Below are 13873 nucleotides of genomic sequence, written 5' to 3' on the forward strand. Positions count from 1 at the left end.
GTGGGTGATGATTCGGTTTACCAAAACAGGACGCCTATGGGGGACCGGAATCATGAGGATGGCGACCTGGTGTGCAGTTTTGCCCCAGTCACTCCTGAGATGCCTATGAAGTAGCCAAGGAGGCATGGGGAGTAGATAGTTGGGTAGATGAATCTGGAGCCCAGCAGAGAAGGCTGGGTGGAAGTTTGAAAGTATCAACATGGAGGTGGTGGTGTTAGCACCATGGGGCTGGATGGGTCCCCCAGGGTGTGTGGGAGAGGAGGGCCGGGGGCTGGCCAGCATCAAAAGGACTGGAGAATGAGGGGTAGACGGTAAGAAGGACCAGATGGAGTGGCCAGGGAGTAGGAGAAAGACCTTCTTGTGGTTTGCTCCTGGCACCTGTGGTTTACAAAGCATGGTTGTGGGTATTTTCACCTCTGATGCTGGTCCTCCCAACGTCCCAGGAGGGTTGCCATGGGCAACTGTTAGCAACCCTGTTTGATGGATGAAGAATTTTGGCTGTGATATGGCCCACAAACAAAGGTCAGAGCCCTTTGCCGAGATCAGGTTTCCTGACCAGAGTGAGAGTTCTTAAGCCCTGCAGGCATCAGAATTGCCTGGGGTACTTATATAAAAGTTATAGATCCCTGGGCCTCTCTTCTAATACTGTGGAAGGGAAATCTCTGGGGGTAGAGATTAAGAAGCTGTGTCATATACATATGGCAATCCAACAAAAACCCTGCCTATGGTATTTCTGATGCCAGTGATCAGAGGAAACACCACCCCAAGGCCAGGGACCACGGAGCCCACCAGGGGAGGGAAGAGAGCCGTGTCTTCCCCATGTCCTGCGCCTGCTCAGTGAACTCACACCGCGAGTCCTGGACACAGCTGCTGGCGTGTGCCAGCACGTACTGACCTGTGCCTAGTATTCATGCCAGGCTTGGGGGCTCAGGGATGTCTGAGTCCTCAGGCTGCCTGCCGTCTACCCTCTTCATTCCTCATTCTTCTTCTACAACAGATCTCAAAGCCACCCACCCGTCTTCACCTACCGTTCTCATCCTCTCTGATCCAACGGCTGCAACCGGTTCCCAAGCCTCCATTTTTGTCACATTATAGGCCATTCTCTACAGAGATGCCTAGGAGATGTTTCTTTTAAAGCATAAGCTGATTATGCCTGTGCTTAGAAATCCCTCAAGGACTCCCAATTGCAATTAGAAGAGAATCTAGCAGAAAAGCCCCACAGGGTCTCTCTCTTTGCCTCCGCCAGGTGCTCCAACACCACTTCTCAGGCTACCCACCTCACTGCAGCCACACTGGCTTTCCCTCTGTCCCTACAAGCTGAGCTGGTCCCTTTGCGGGAGCTGCCTCCTCTTCATTCTCCAGGTCTCAGCCTAGCTGTAATCTGGCAGGGGGGGCCCTGCAGTTAGCATCCACCCTTGGCGGGGGTGTGTGTGTGAAGGGACTAGATGCTGATCCCCAAATGTCTGAGCTTGAGAGGATCTCAATTTTCTGGCACAAGTGAGAAAATAAGAGTCCCAGAGAGGGCAAGTGACCTGCCCAAGGTCTCTTAGCAGATTAGCTGGGGAGCTACAACTCCTGGTCGTGTGTGTGTGTGTGTGTGTGTGTGATTTGTGTTTGCTTCCTTCTGTTTTATTTTGTCCACTGCACTGGGACATGTTGACTGAATTCGGATGGTGTGTCCCGGGCTTCTGTTAACGAACAGAGCCCTAGACCTTGGGGCTAAACAACAGCCATAAAATCTGCCAAAGGACAATGTCCGGGCCTGTTTCCAGCCAAAGAAAGTCTGGGAGATAGCTCAGTGGAGGGGGGCCCAGGCAGAGGGCGGAGGAGGACAGCGGGGCCCCCAGGACGCCAGCCTACCTTTCTTCAGGGACACCTCCACCAGGATCCTGTAGCTGGGCTTGGCGCTGCTGGCGGGCGCTTCAGGGCTTTCCAGGATGAAGGAGTTGCAGTCCTTGGTGACACAGGTGCTGGAGCTCAGGGAGCGGCACAGTGGGGGGGACAGGCGGCTGCTCAGGGAGTGGGGGGCCGTCAGGCGGGTCCTCACCGTGAGGGCGAGGAGCCCCTTTTTGGCTTGCTGGAAGGAAAGAGAGAGGGCCACGGCTTCCAGCAGCAGCTCGGGCCAAGGGCAAGAGCCCGGGTCTTTGTGGGGAACAATAGTAGAATGTTTTTTAAAGAAATGTGGCCACATGCGGGTGTGTGTGTGTGTGTGTGTGTGAGATACAGCAATGTGTGTATACATATACATGACATATATTAGTATGTCTGGATACGGATATGACATCTTATATACGAAGTATATACATATATATGCCAAAGAGATGGAGTCTTGAAGTGAACTAACTAGATGGAGACTCAAAAAATATCTTTCAGTGACTGTCTTCGAAACTTTAAAGATTGTAATATAAATACATAGAACGTTACACCCTGAGAAAACCATAATTCAAAAGGACATGTGTACCCCAGTGTTCAATGCAGCACTATTTAGAATAGCCAGGACATGGAAACAACCTAAATGTCCAACGACAGAGGAATGGATAATGATGTGGTACATATATACAGTGGAATATTACTCAGCCATGAAAAGGAACAAAACTGGGTCATTTGTAGAGATGTGGATGGACCTAGAGTCTGTCATACAGAGTGAAGTAAGTCAGAAAGAGAAAAACAAATTTCGTACATCAACACATATATGTGGAAGCTAGAAAAATGATACCGACGAACCTATCTGTAGGGCAGGAATAGAGATGCAGACATAGAGAACGGACATGCGGACACGAGCGGGGAAGGGGAGGGGGAGATGAATTAGGAGATTAGGATTGACATATATACACTACCATGTGTAAAACAGATAGCTAGTGGGAACCTGCTATATAGCACAGGGAGCTCAGCTTGGTGCTCTGTGATGACCTAGATGGGTGGGATGGGGGGGAGGTGGGAGGGAGGTCCAAGAGGGAGGGGATAGATGTATACGTATAGCTGATTCACTTCATTGTACAGCAGAAACTAACACAACATGGTGAAGCAATTACACTCCAATAAAAAAAATAAAATAAAATAAAACCGTTCTATAAACCTCAAATAGTTGATGCAGCCCCCGACAACAGTCCTGATTACACTATTATTTTCAGAGTAAGGCCTTTTCTGAACAATGTGCCTAGATCAGTGTCAGCAAGGTGCCCCACGTAAAGGAGCCCACATTTGGAATTTGTAGGTTTGAAGGAAGGAGGGTGATGCTGGGAGCTTGATTCCTTTGTCTGAAGGCCCCAGAGTTTGGCCATATATTGATAATAAACAGTCACCTTGAACTTCTGCAAAGCATCCTGATGTGTGAGTCCAGCCATCGATTCCCCGTTGAGTTCCAGAATTTCATCACCTGTTGGGAGAGGGAGAAATTGTAGCTGAGAAGAGTTTTGCCCAATCAGGAGGCGTTATCCCTTAAACTCTAGTGCCCCCACCCCCCGTCCAGGTTTCTGTGAGATGTACAAAGCATCACAGAGAACACCTCCTCATTCAGGGCTCTCCCCCTGGGAGGTGGGCAGCACCTCTCCCCCTGGGAGGTGGGCAAGGCAGCAGTGCCGGGCCTTCTCTGGTACTGCTTACTTTCCAGGGTGAGATCCAGGGTCCTTAGCCAGGCACACAAGGCCTGGCCCAATCGGCTCCCTGCCCACCTCTGGGTTTCACCTCTTTCTCTCCTGCCTCTCAGCCCCTCATGCCATTCGCTCCCCTGGACCATTTCCTGATGCCGCACACCTGCCTTTCCCACAGTGGTCTGTGCAGTTCCATGCTTGCTTCCGTGCCATCGTCTGAACTAAAATGTACATCTCCTACCTTCTTCACCTACCACCTCTTAACCTCTTGGTCTCTGCTGACTTTGCACTCTCGTGGCACCCAGAACCTACCACTCTCACAGCCCTTGCCACCCCGGTGGTCATCGATGAACTGTGAAAGTCTCTCCCTGGGGAAGGGGCTTTGTTACATCAGATGCTGTCATCCCCAGGGCCAATTCTGGGTGAGGCCTCCACAGTGCCCAGTAAATGTGGGTTGGATGTGATGTTTCCAGAATGCAGTGTAGGTCCCAAGTTACAGAAGAGGAAAGTGAGCTCAGAGAAGTCCAAAGTTCATATGGTAAAAAGTTAGGACTTAGAGCTTTTTCCTCCTATACCTAAGAGAAGAATTTTTTCTATATCCAGAGATCCATTTTTATGGGGATGGAAAACCACTTTCTTCCATTCATTCCATCTATTCAATACATAAACAAAGAGCACTGTCTCTGTATTCAACACTGTGCTGGGAAATTCAGATGCAAACATTATTTTTTACACGGGTTTCTGGCCTGCGTGCTATTGGGTGAATCTGCTGTCAGTTAATTATGGTCCCACGGTAGAGAATCCATCATTTTTCTCTGGTTGTTTTTAATATATATATACTTTTTGTCTTTGATAGTCTGAAGCTTCACTAGGATGTATTAGGGTGCTACCTCATACTGAAGTTTGCATAATTCTGGAAAATTCCGGATAATTCTGGAAAATTCTTAACCACGATCTCATCGCCTATCGCTTTCCCTCTTTCACTCTATTCTTTCTTTCTAGAGTTCCCATTAGATTATTTTGGACCATCTCAACCTATTCTGCATGTTTCTCTAGGGCTTCTCTTTTGCTTCTCTATTGTTCTATGTGGCCTACTGGATAATTTCCAGATCACAAATTCTCCTTACAGCTGCATTTATCTACTGTTTAACCCATCCGTTGAGGTTTTTCTTTTTTCTTTCAATGACTTTGCTTTTTTTTAATTTCTAAAAGTTATTTTTTTCACATCCATCTATTTTTTCATTGTGTTCTGTTGTTTCCTTATTGTTTTTCTATTCCTTCTCTTATCTTTTTAAAGATCTTATATGTTGAGAAATGATCACCACAATAAGTCTAGTTAATATTAGTCACCACACCTGGTTACAAGTTTTTTTTCCTTGTGATGAGAACTTTCAAGAGCTACTCTTTTAACAGACTTGTGGTTGCCCAAGTGGATTGGGAACTTTGGATTAGCTGATGCAAACTAGTATATATAGGATGGATAAACAGCAAGGTCCTCCTGTATAGCACAGGGAACTATATTCAATATCCTGTGATAAACGAGAATGGAAAAGAATATGAAAAAGAATATATATGTGTAGAACTGAGTCACTTTTCTGTACAGCAGAAATTAGCACAACACTGTAAATCAACTACACTTCAACAAAATTTAAAAAAAAGAAAAGCTCTACTCTCTTAGCAACTTTCAAACATACAATACAGTATTACTAACTAGAGTCACCCAAGATTTATTTATTTTATAACTGGACATTTATACCTTTTGATCGCCTTCACCCAATTCACCCTCCCCCCCCCAATTCTGGCAACCACCCATCTGTTCTCTATAGCTATGAGTTAGGTCTTTTGTTTTGTTAGATTCCATATATAAGTGTGATTGTATGGTGTTTGTCTTTCTCTTCTGACTTATTTCACTCAGTATAATGCCTTCAAGGTCCATCCACGTTGTCCCAAATGGCAGGATTTCATTCCTTTTTCTGGCTGAACAATTGTAATCTTTATTTTCAACTCTTCTTTTTTTGTGGTACGCAGGCCTCTCACTGCTGTGGCCTCTCCCGTTGCGGAGCACAGGCTCCGGACGCACAGGCTCAGCGGCCATGGCTCACAGGCCCAGCCGCTCCGCGGCATGTGGGATCCTCCCGGACCGAGGCACGAACCCGCGTCCCCTGCATCGGCAGGCGGACTCTCAACCACTGCACCACCAGGGAAGCCCTCAACTCATTTTTAAGGGGAGCTTGTTTTTCTGTGGAATTCCCACACCCCTCACGTGGCTACTTTTATTTTTTTCCTTTATTTCCAGCAGGCACCCCGGGGTCTCAGGACTGGTTCAGGCCCAGTAGTAACGTTAGCTCCTCAGCTTGGGGGTCCTGAGCTGCAAGGGCTGACGGCTGGGGTTGCACACTCACCCTGACACGGGTTTGCCTCTTCATTTTCTTGAGTGAGATGTCTTTTCCCCACCCAAGGGCCAAGGACAAAATTACGTTTCCTTGTTGCTTCCCTGGGCTTGCTGGCCTTTCATGAGGGCAGCTCTTTAGTATGAAGGCTTTCTACAGGTTCTCAGAGGTTCCCAGGGCCCAAGACCACCTCTCCTGCCCCTGTGTGGGCATCGAATCCCAGCCCCTGGGCCTTAGACACAGTAAGCAGCTCCCTGTGCTATCACGTCATCAACTCCTGGGAATGTCACGCTTAGATTTAAAGTGGTTTCTTTGTTTCTTAGAAGCTGGGTGTTTCCATTTCTTTCTTTAGAGTTCCGATGTGCTGTTTTAGCCAACTTGTGTCTATGACAATAAAGGGGTGGGAAGCATATTCAGACCAGCTTCATCTGTTATGTTGCTAAAACTAGACAAGAAAAATAAAAGGCTCGGCCCTTGTCCTTATGAGATTCCAAGTTGAGGTGTGACAACTGACAAATTAAAAATAATCAAAATATAACTAAGTACTTGCTGAAGGCAGGATCTACAAAGAACACACTTCAGAAACGTCCATTCTTTATGACACAAGAGGCTGAACTTGTCTTCAGGTTATTAGAATGTCCATCCCAAGGGGGCCACATACTCTGGGCCCTCCAGAGAGTCCTTAGCCTTATTTGGCCATATCTGGTGGAAGGTGAATAGCCTCGGTTTTGCCTTATAAATCTTACACAATCATTTGTTTGCAAAGGGAATACAAATAAAACATTCTTAGCCTTGATCTTGACACCAAACTTTTGTTGCAACTGACATATCTCCTGGGGAATTCAAGGGCGTATTCTAAAACTTCACTTTTGAAAGAAGTTACAAAAGGCAATTTGGTCAATTATTTGAGGCTAGAATCAAGGACTGCCGACTAGCTGAGCGTCCTTTTCACCGAATTCTTACGATCACTATTAACTAAGCGAGACAAATACCCAGAAAGAAAAAGAATGAAGCTTGGCTTGGGCAGGCTTCTCTCTTCTGGCCACTTCAATTCCTCCTCCACCTTTTAGTCAAACACAGAAAAGTACAGAAGATAAGGAAGCAGACCGGCCCATCTCAAGATTCTGATCCCACTTTCCTTCCTTTCTCTCAATGACTCCTCTGCATGCCTCTTGATTTAGCTATCCCCCTCAAGCCTTGCCTCGGCCCTCTTCTCTCTCCTCTCTTCCCTGCTTCCTGCATCCACTCTATAACTTCAGCTATTTTCCAAATGACCCTAAAAATCTACATTCAACCCTTATTCCCTTCCTGAACTGGAACCCAAATTTTCATTCGCCTGCTGGACAGCGCCACCTAGTGCTCACCTGGAGACCTCACTCCGCTCTGCGGCTCAAACCTAAATACCCTCGTTTGCCTTCTTTTGCTACCCTTCCTCCACCTCCTGTTATATATAATTCATCACGGTTCTCTAGTTCACTAAGATCAGACGCCTTCACGTGTTCTCTGATCTCATTTGCCACCTCCACAGAAGCCCTTGTTTCCCCCATCAGCATCTTTCTCCTCCCAGGGTTACAGCCTCAGGGCAGACCCTTAAGAGCTGGAGCCTGGCTCTTACAATAGCCTCTGAACTGGTTTTACTGCTTCTGGTGTCTAGCCAGCCCACTTCATCTTACACTCGGCTTCCTGAATCAACTTAAAAACCCTGGTCCTAGCTGGTCCCTCCCAAATTATAAAAAGCTTCAAATGCTCCCCACTGCCCCTACAATAAAATCCATACGCACAATGTTAGAGTTGGCAAACTTTCTCTATAAAGAGCCAGATAGTAAATATTTTAAGCTTCGCAGGCCACATGCTCTCTGTCGAAACTACTCAACACTGCACAAAAGCAACCACAGACGAGAGGTCAGTGAGCGAGCATGGCGGTGTACCAATAAAGCTTTTCTAAGGAGGCTGAAATTTGAATTTAATTTTCACAAAAGAATCCAAACTTCTTTTGACTTTTTTTCAGCCGTTTAAGAGACATGAAAACTCTTCTTCGTTCGTGAGCCTTATAGAAATAGGCAGTGGGCCAGCTGTGGCCTGCGGGCTGTGGCTGGTCAACCCTGCCCTGAACAAGTTAGGTTATTAAAGGTGGTTTGGCTCGCAGCAGAGTTTACAGAAACTGGCCTGACAGAGAAGGTAAGAAGGTTGTGAAATCGCTTCTCTTTAAAGATCCACGTGTAGCCCAGTGTCAGGCCTGCAGCATCTTCCCTCTGCTCCCTGACTACCTGCCCCGGAATTTTGCCTCCCAGTTAGAACCTGGAGATCTCCTGGGGCCAAGCCTACACGTGACTGGGGGGTAGGATTGGGGGTGGGGAGAAAACCCTCCCCTCCAGGACAAGGGGATAGGGAGGGGCACTCAGAGGACACCTCAGCGCCCTGGGTCCCTTCCTCTCAGGATGGCCAGGGGCTTCCCTCCCTGGAAGAGATGAAAAAGCTGGAGGGAGGTAGTGGATGGGAGTAGGGTGGGCAGAAGGGGAGGGGCGGCAGCTGGGCAGATTCTGAGCTCCTCAGTAGAGGAAACCTGTCTGATAATCCTCTGTATTCCTAGAGGCCAGCACGGGGCAGGCTCACAGAGGACTCACTGGAAGCCCTGGGCCTGGTTCCCCGTGCCTGTGGGCAGAGGAGGGCAGAGAAAACGAAAGAAAGGGGATGTCCATGGCTGCCAGCAACGCAGAGGGGCCTTGACAAGCAAACGCGCAAGAGGGATGGAAGGGCTCTTCTGCCCCAGGCCAGTAACAGGACCGAGACTGAGTGTGCAAACACACCCAGCCAATGTGCCAGGCCTGACGGAGCCATCGGGGCCCGCAGACCCCCGAATCCATGCAAGCTGGATTCTGAAGGCTCAAGACACATTTCACTTTCCCAGTAGCTTCTACTGGTAGCCTAGTGATTCTGCTTTTGATTCCACCAACGTCACCTAGTGAAGGCCGGGAAATCTACCTTCCTGTAGCCTTCCATCGGCGGCCGCGGCTCCCCCCGCAAAGATGGTTTTAACGTAAATTCCAATGGGGCCATAAATGCTGTCCTTTCCTCCAACGATGCTGAAGCCCAGGCCCTGGGAAAGAAGAGGAGAAGGTCAGATTTCGGAATGTTCCATGCCATTCACTGGGCTGCCTTGTCCTGAGGCCCCGCCCCAGCCCTGAACAGAGGACTCAGGGAGGAGCGGGGTGCCCTTGGTCTTAGAGGACCTAACAGAGGAATGGGAAAAGTGGTAAGTTCAAGGCCACGCTGGGCCGTGTCGTGTCTGGGGCTTTCTCACGAGTCTGATGTTCCCCACACAGGGGGCGTCTGAATGGAGACTAGCAAGTACCCTGGCTCTGCCCCTCTGACTAGCAATTCTGGGCAGATCACTTCCTGTCTCTGAGCTTCAATTTACCCCCTTGGAAAATGATGCTGACATCACCAAACTCATAGCGTTGTGTTTGAATATTAACTAAGACATCCAGCAGCCACAACTAACACACCAACACCAGTAATCATAAAAGCAGCAGCTGACAATGGAGGAAGCATCTCTTCTCCTACCAAAAGCTGTTCACTCCCCTTCTGTTCTACCTCCCACCCCTCCCCTTCTCAAGGAATTTACTACAGTCCTGTGCTCTCCCTCCTGCCCCTGCAGTACCACGAGGTCAGGAGCTGCCAGGTGGCAGCAGAGAGGAGGCCAGAGGCCGGGGAAGCAAGAGGAAGACGTGAGGTCGACAGACGGCAGGAAGAGAAAGGCGGGCGGGTCTAGCTTGGCCTGTAGACCTGCAGTGAGTCAGGACAACCACCTAGGCAGACCCAGAGAGCAGCGAAGGAGGCGCACACACAGCCTGCTTTATTCGGTTGATGACTGAGAGCACCCTTCGTCTCAAGCAGGCTTAGCTTGGGTCGCAATGGATTCCTCCGGAGACTGTGAGCTCCCCGGAGGTGGGGAACGCACCTTATTTGTCAGTGTCTGCTCTCTGGACGCAGGTGCTCAGGAAACATATGTTATAGACAGAAGGCACGAAAGCCAGCTGGAGGCCCGGCCTTTGGATTCAGCTTGCAAGCGTGCCAGGAAGCAGCAAGCAACTTGGCTCCCAGGAAGACCCCTCCAAGCGATGGCTGCCAAGTAACAGCATCACTGCTCCTGGGCAGTTTCTCCGAGGCCAGCAGCTGCTCGGAGCCGAGTGTGTGCACCGCCCCAGCACCACAGAGGCGGCAGGCCAGGCAGCCACCTTCAAGACCCTAAGGGAGCCTGGCGAGCAGGGGCCAGGCAGGAAAGCTGTGTGAACAAAGCGCTGGTGTGAGCTTCTGGTGAAGGCGTGGGTGCTCCAGGATGGGAAAGAGCGACGGTGTCCAGGAACAGCATGGGGCTAGGAGACTGAGAGGCAGGGCAGCTTCCGGGCTCCCTGTATGCGCTCCCAACTTCTTCCTGGCTGAAATAATTGCTCTAGACCCAAACTTTCACCCACCCTGGTGAGGCCGCATGCTGTAGTGGTTAAGAACAAGATCCAGGGCTCAGAAAGTCTTGAGTCAACTGCTCACTAACCAAGTGACCTTGGGCCAGTCCTGTAAGTCCCAGATCCCCAGTCTCCTCACCTATTAACAGGAGATAACAATAGGGTTTTGTGAGAATTAAAGGAATGATCCTTTCAAAGCCCTTAGCACAATACCTGGGTTTTGGTCGCTGGTTTTATTGTTTTTGGCTACCTCAGGCACTGGTGGAACCTTCTAGCTCTGCTTCTTCCTCCTTCTACTTATCCGTTAGTGATGAGGTCTTCGGTGTGGAGGTGTATCAGGAGGACAGTGGGAGACCCACCGTATTTCTAACCCATCGCCCCTGCTCTGTACTCCAGGCTTCCGACACCAAACACCTTAGGGCTGTCCATCGAGGGCAGTTCAATCCACCCAGTGACACATCTGCCCACAAAATCTATTTACTGACTGTACAGTCTATGCACACCGAGATGACTGACACCCCTGTTGATCATCTTTGCACGGGTGTTGGTGCTTTTTTCCATTCTGCCTCCTTTTGAGCATTGCAAACCGTCTAAAAGTCAACCGTGTTAAAAATGCTTCGACCTAAATTCAAGGGGGCACAAGCATTGTGATTTAGAAATCAGAAAGAGGGGCTGTCTGGAGAAAATCAGCACTGGTGAGAGTGACCCCCTTGTGATTAGAGGAACAATCATCTCAGTACTTCCCACTTGTTTCTCCTCATTTATCTCTGCTGAGCTCCCAGGAGACAGGATGGATGGGGGTGGAGGGAAGGACTCCAGACATATGGGGCCCTCCTGCAGGAAGACCATATCGGTGAACAGATCTTCCCTCACACCACACACCAAAATCATATGAGGTGGGTAGAAACCTACCCTTCCATCATTTAAGCATCTCGGTTCCCTTGGCTGGCCTGAGAACTTTGCGGCAGCTGCCATGTCTATTTCAGAAGTTCTTCAGTGCCCACGTCAACTCCATGTATGGGATGGCATGTTCTGGAAGCAATGCCAAGGAGCATTTGGGATGTCCCACAATTACCACTGCTTTTGTGTCCCCCTTTAGATATTTCTCAATTGTGGGGCAAAAATCTGTCTGAATATCTGAATTTGGGGAAGACACACGGACTGAATGTTTATGCCCCTATCCCAAATTAATATGTTAGGGGGAGCCTTTGGGAAGTAACTAGGCCATAAAGGGGGAGTACTCCTGAAGCGGGCAGGGGCAGGTAGGGATAGAAGATGAAGAGGTACAAACTACTATGTATAAAATAAATAAGCTACAAGGAAATATTGTACAGCACAGGGAATATAGCCAATATTTTACAATAACTATAAATGGAATATAACCTTTCAAAATTGTGAGTCACTATGTTGTACACCTGAAACTTATATAATATTGTACATCAACTATACTTCAATAAAAAAATAAGTAAAATAAAATAAAGGCAAAAACAAAAGAAAATAAAGGCTAATTTGTTTATATATGTACTTGCTTTGTTTACAAAATATATTTATTCTAAAGAAAAATACTGCCTTGGTCCAAAAAAACAAAGGAAAAATGGTGGATCCCTCATGAATGGGATTAGTGCTCTCGTAAAAGAGACCCCAGAGAACTCCCTTGCTCCTTCCACCATGTGTGGACACAGAGAGAATGAGGCATCCGTGAATCAGGAGAGGAGTCCTCAACATATGTGGCATCTGCCGGCACCTTCAACTTGGACCCCCAGCCTCCAGAACCGTGAGAAATAAATACCTGCTGTTTAAGCCGCCCAGTCTATGGTATTTTTGCTATAGCAGCCTGAACTGACTATGATGATGTTTTGAATTCAATCATCAGGTAAAACTAACTTCTGGAAAGTACTACGCCAGGGAAAAACTGGGCAACATTTGTCTTCCTGTGACCCGCACAGTGCAGAGCAACCCTGACTGCCCCTCCCTGTGCCGGCATGAGAGCATCCGAACACTCATGTTCTGAGCCAGAATCACCAGCCCCTCTCTCCACCCTTCCCGTGACATGACAGCTCCTCAGGAACCCGTGTCGACCCAGTAACTTCTGCTGGCCACAGTCCTTGCTCACCTTGGCCTGGCCCTTCATCAGCACGATGTTGGAGATGACGGATGCCTGGAGGCCCCCCAAGGGCTGCATGAGCTGAGCTGTGCTGAGCGACCGTATTGGCCTTGACGGACCCTGGAACAAGGGACCAGGGTGGGGAGAGGATGAGTCAACAGGACGGCAGCACACATCTTGCTGGGAACGGGGACAGGGAAGGCCCAGCCGAGGAGAGGACCCCGCTCCCCTCTCTCCTGAGGGTCCACAGCATAGCAGCCAGAGCACGGTGAATGGGGTGTGGGTGGGCGTCTGGTGGAGGGGGCCTGTTTTGGTGGCCCCAGGAGCTTGATCTCCCTGTGGACCTGCAGCCAGAGACTCACTAAGGCTTGTCACGGGAGTGGGTCCTGGGTCACGACACAGACCACGCTGCCCCAGGACAACGAGTCCCATAACCGGAGTCCCCAGCCCAGGTTGGGAAGCCAACGGCCAAGGACACCCTCAACAAAATCCAAGCCACATTTACGGAGACCCCATTTAGTGCCAGGCACAGGGTGGTGGGCAAAGGGTCAGGAACCCAAAGATGTGAAAACTCAGAATGTAAATTCCAGGGGGAGGCAGACAGGGGATTACCCACTTGCATAGGAGCAGGGGTGCCAAACAGACACACGCCCTGCGCCCCACAGGAAGTGCTGCGGGGAGGGGCAAAGGAGCATGGTGGTTAGGTCTCAGACTTGGGAGCCTGGCTGCCTGGCTCTCCAACTATCAGCTGGTGACCTTGGGGAACTGACTTGACCCCTCTGTGCCTCGGGTTCCTTATCTGTAAAGTCGCCTGTCACTTCGGAAGCTGTCTTTTTCTAACACTGGAACACCGATGATTCCTGCTGGTAAGCGAAAAGCATAATAGCTCAGGGAAGGGAATGGAAGAGAGAAATGAAATCTTCAAGCATCTGACGTGTACCGTGTGGGGAGAATCAAACATCAAACATCGCTTGACTATGGACCCTACAGGGGGGCTAAGACCCTAACATAAGTAATGACACCAACAAGGCACGTTGGGTGAGTCTGTAAGAGAAGCCCAGACACATTACGATGGGCGTCAGGAAACATATAAGGGTCAGGCACTTGGAGGACTCAGGAGAGCTCACAGCGGAAGCAGTGCTAGGAAGGGTTTTGAAGGATGGGGTAGGGTTTGCAGGCTAGAGGTGAGGGAAGGGGACAGGGTGCTGCAGACGGAGGGCGCTGTATGCTCACAGGTGGCAGCAGGAGGCACTGCAGGTGCCTTGTGCCTCGGCCGGGGCTCAGGGACACAACAGGCTGGCTGGGGTGACAAGTGAGGGGACCCTG

General features: G+C 49.4%; 1 protein-coding gene across 11 annotated transcripts in view; it reads right to left on the reverse strand.

The window, feature by feature from the left end:
* Nucleotides 1–13873, reverse strand: part of IL16 (interleukin 16) — a 116225-nt gene that overhangs the window by 25649 nt on the left and 76703 nt on the right. For 8 of the 11 annotated variants that reach the window (XM_067698549.1, XM_067698531.1, XM_067698540.1 and 5 more), the window contains 4 exons: nt 12557–12667; nt 8963–9077; nt 3303–3376; nt 1861–2077 (listed from right to left, as the gene is read on the reverse strand). In XM_067698549.1, the coding sequence (XP_067554650.1) occupies nt 1861–2077; nt 3303–3376; nt 8963–9077; nt 12557–12667 (517 nt within the window). Of the gene's footprint in view, nt 1–1860; nt 2078–3302; nt 3377–4945; nt 5613–8962; nt 9078–12556; nt 12668–13873 lie in introns of those variants that run through there. The other 3 variants (XM_067698591.1, XM_067698587.1, XM_067698594.1) reach the window with 2 other exon arrangements.

The sequence above is a fragment of the Pseudorca crassidens genome, chromosome 1 (genome assembly GCF_039906515.1).
Source record: "Pseudorca crassidens isolate mPseCra1 chromosome 1, mPseCra1.hap1, whole genome shotgun sequence".
NCBI classification, from domain to species: domain Eukaryota; kingdom Metazoa; phylum Chordata; class Mammalia; order Artiodactyla; family Delphinidae; genus Pseudorca; species Pseudorca crassidens.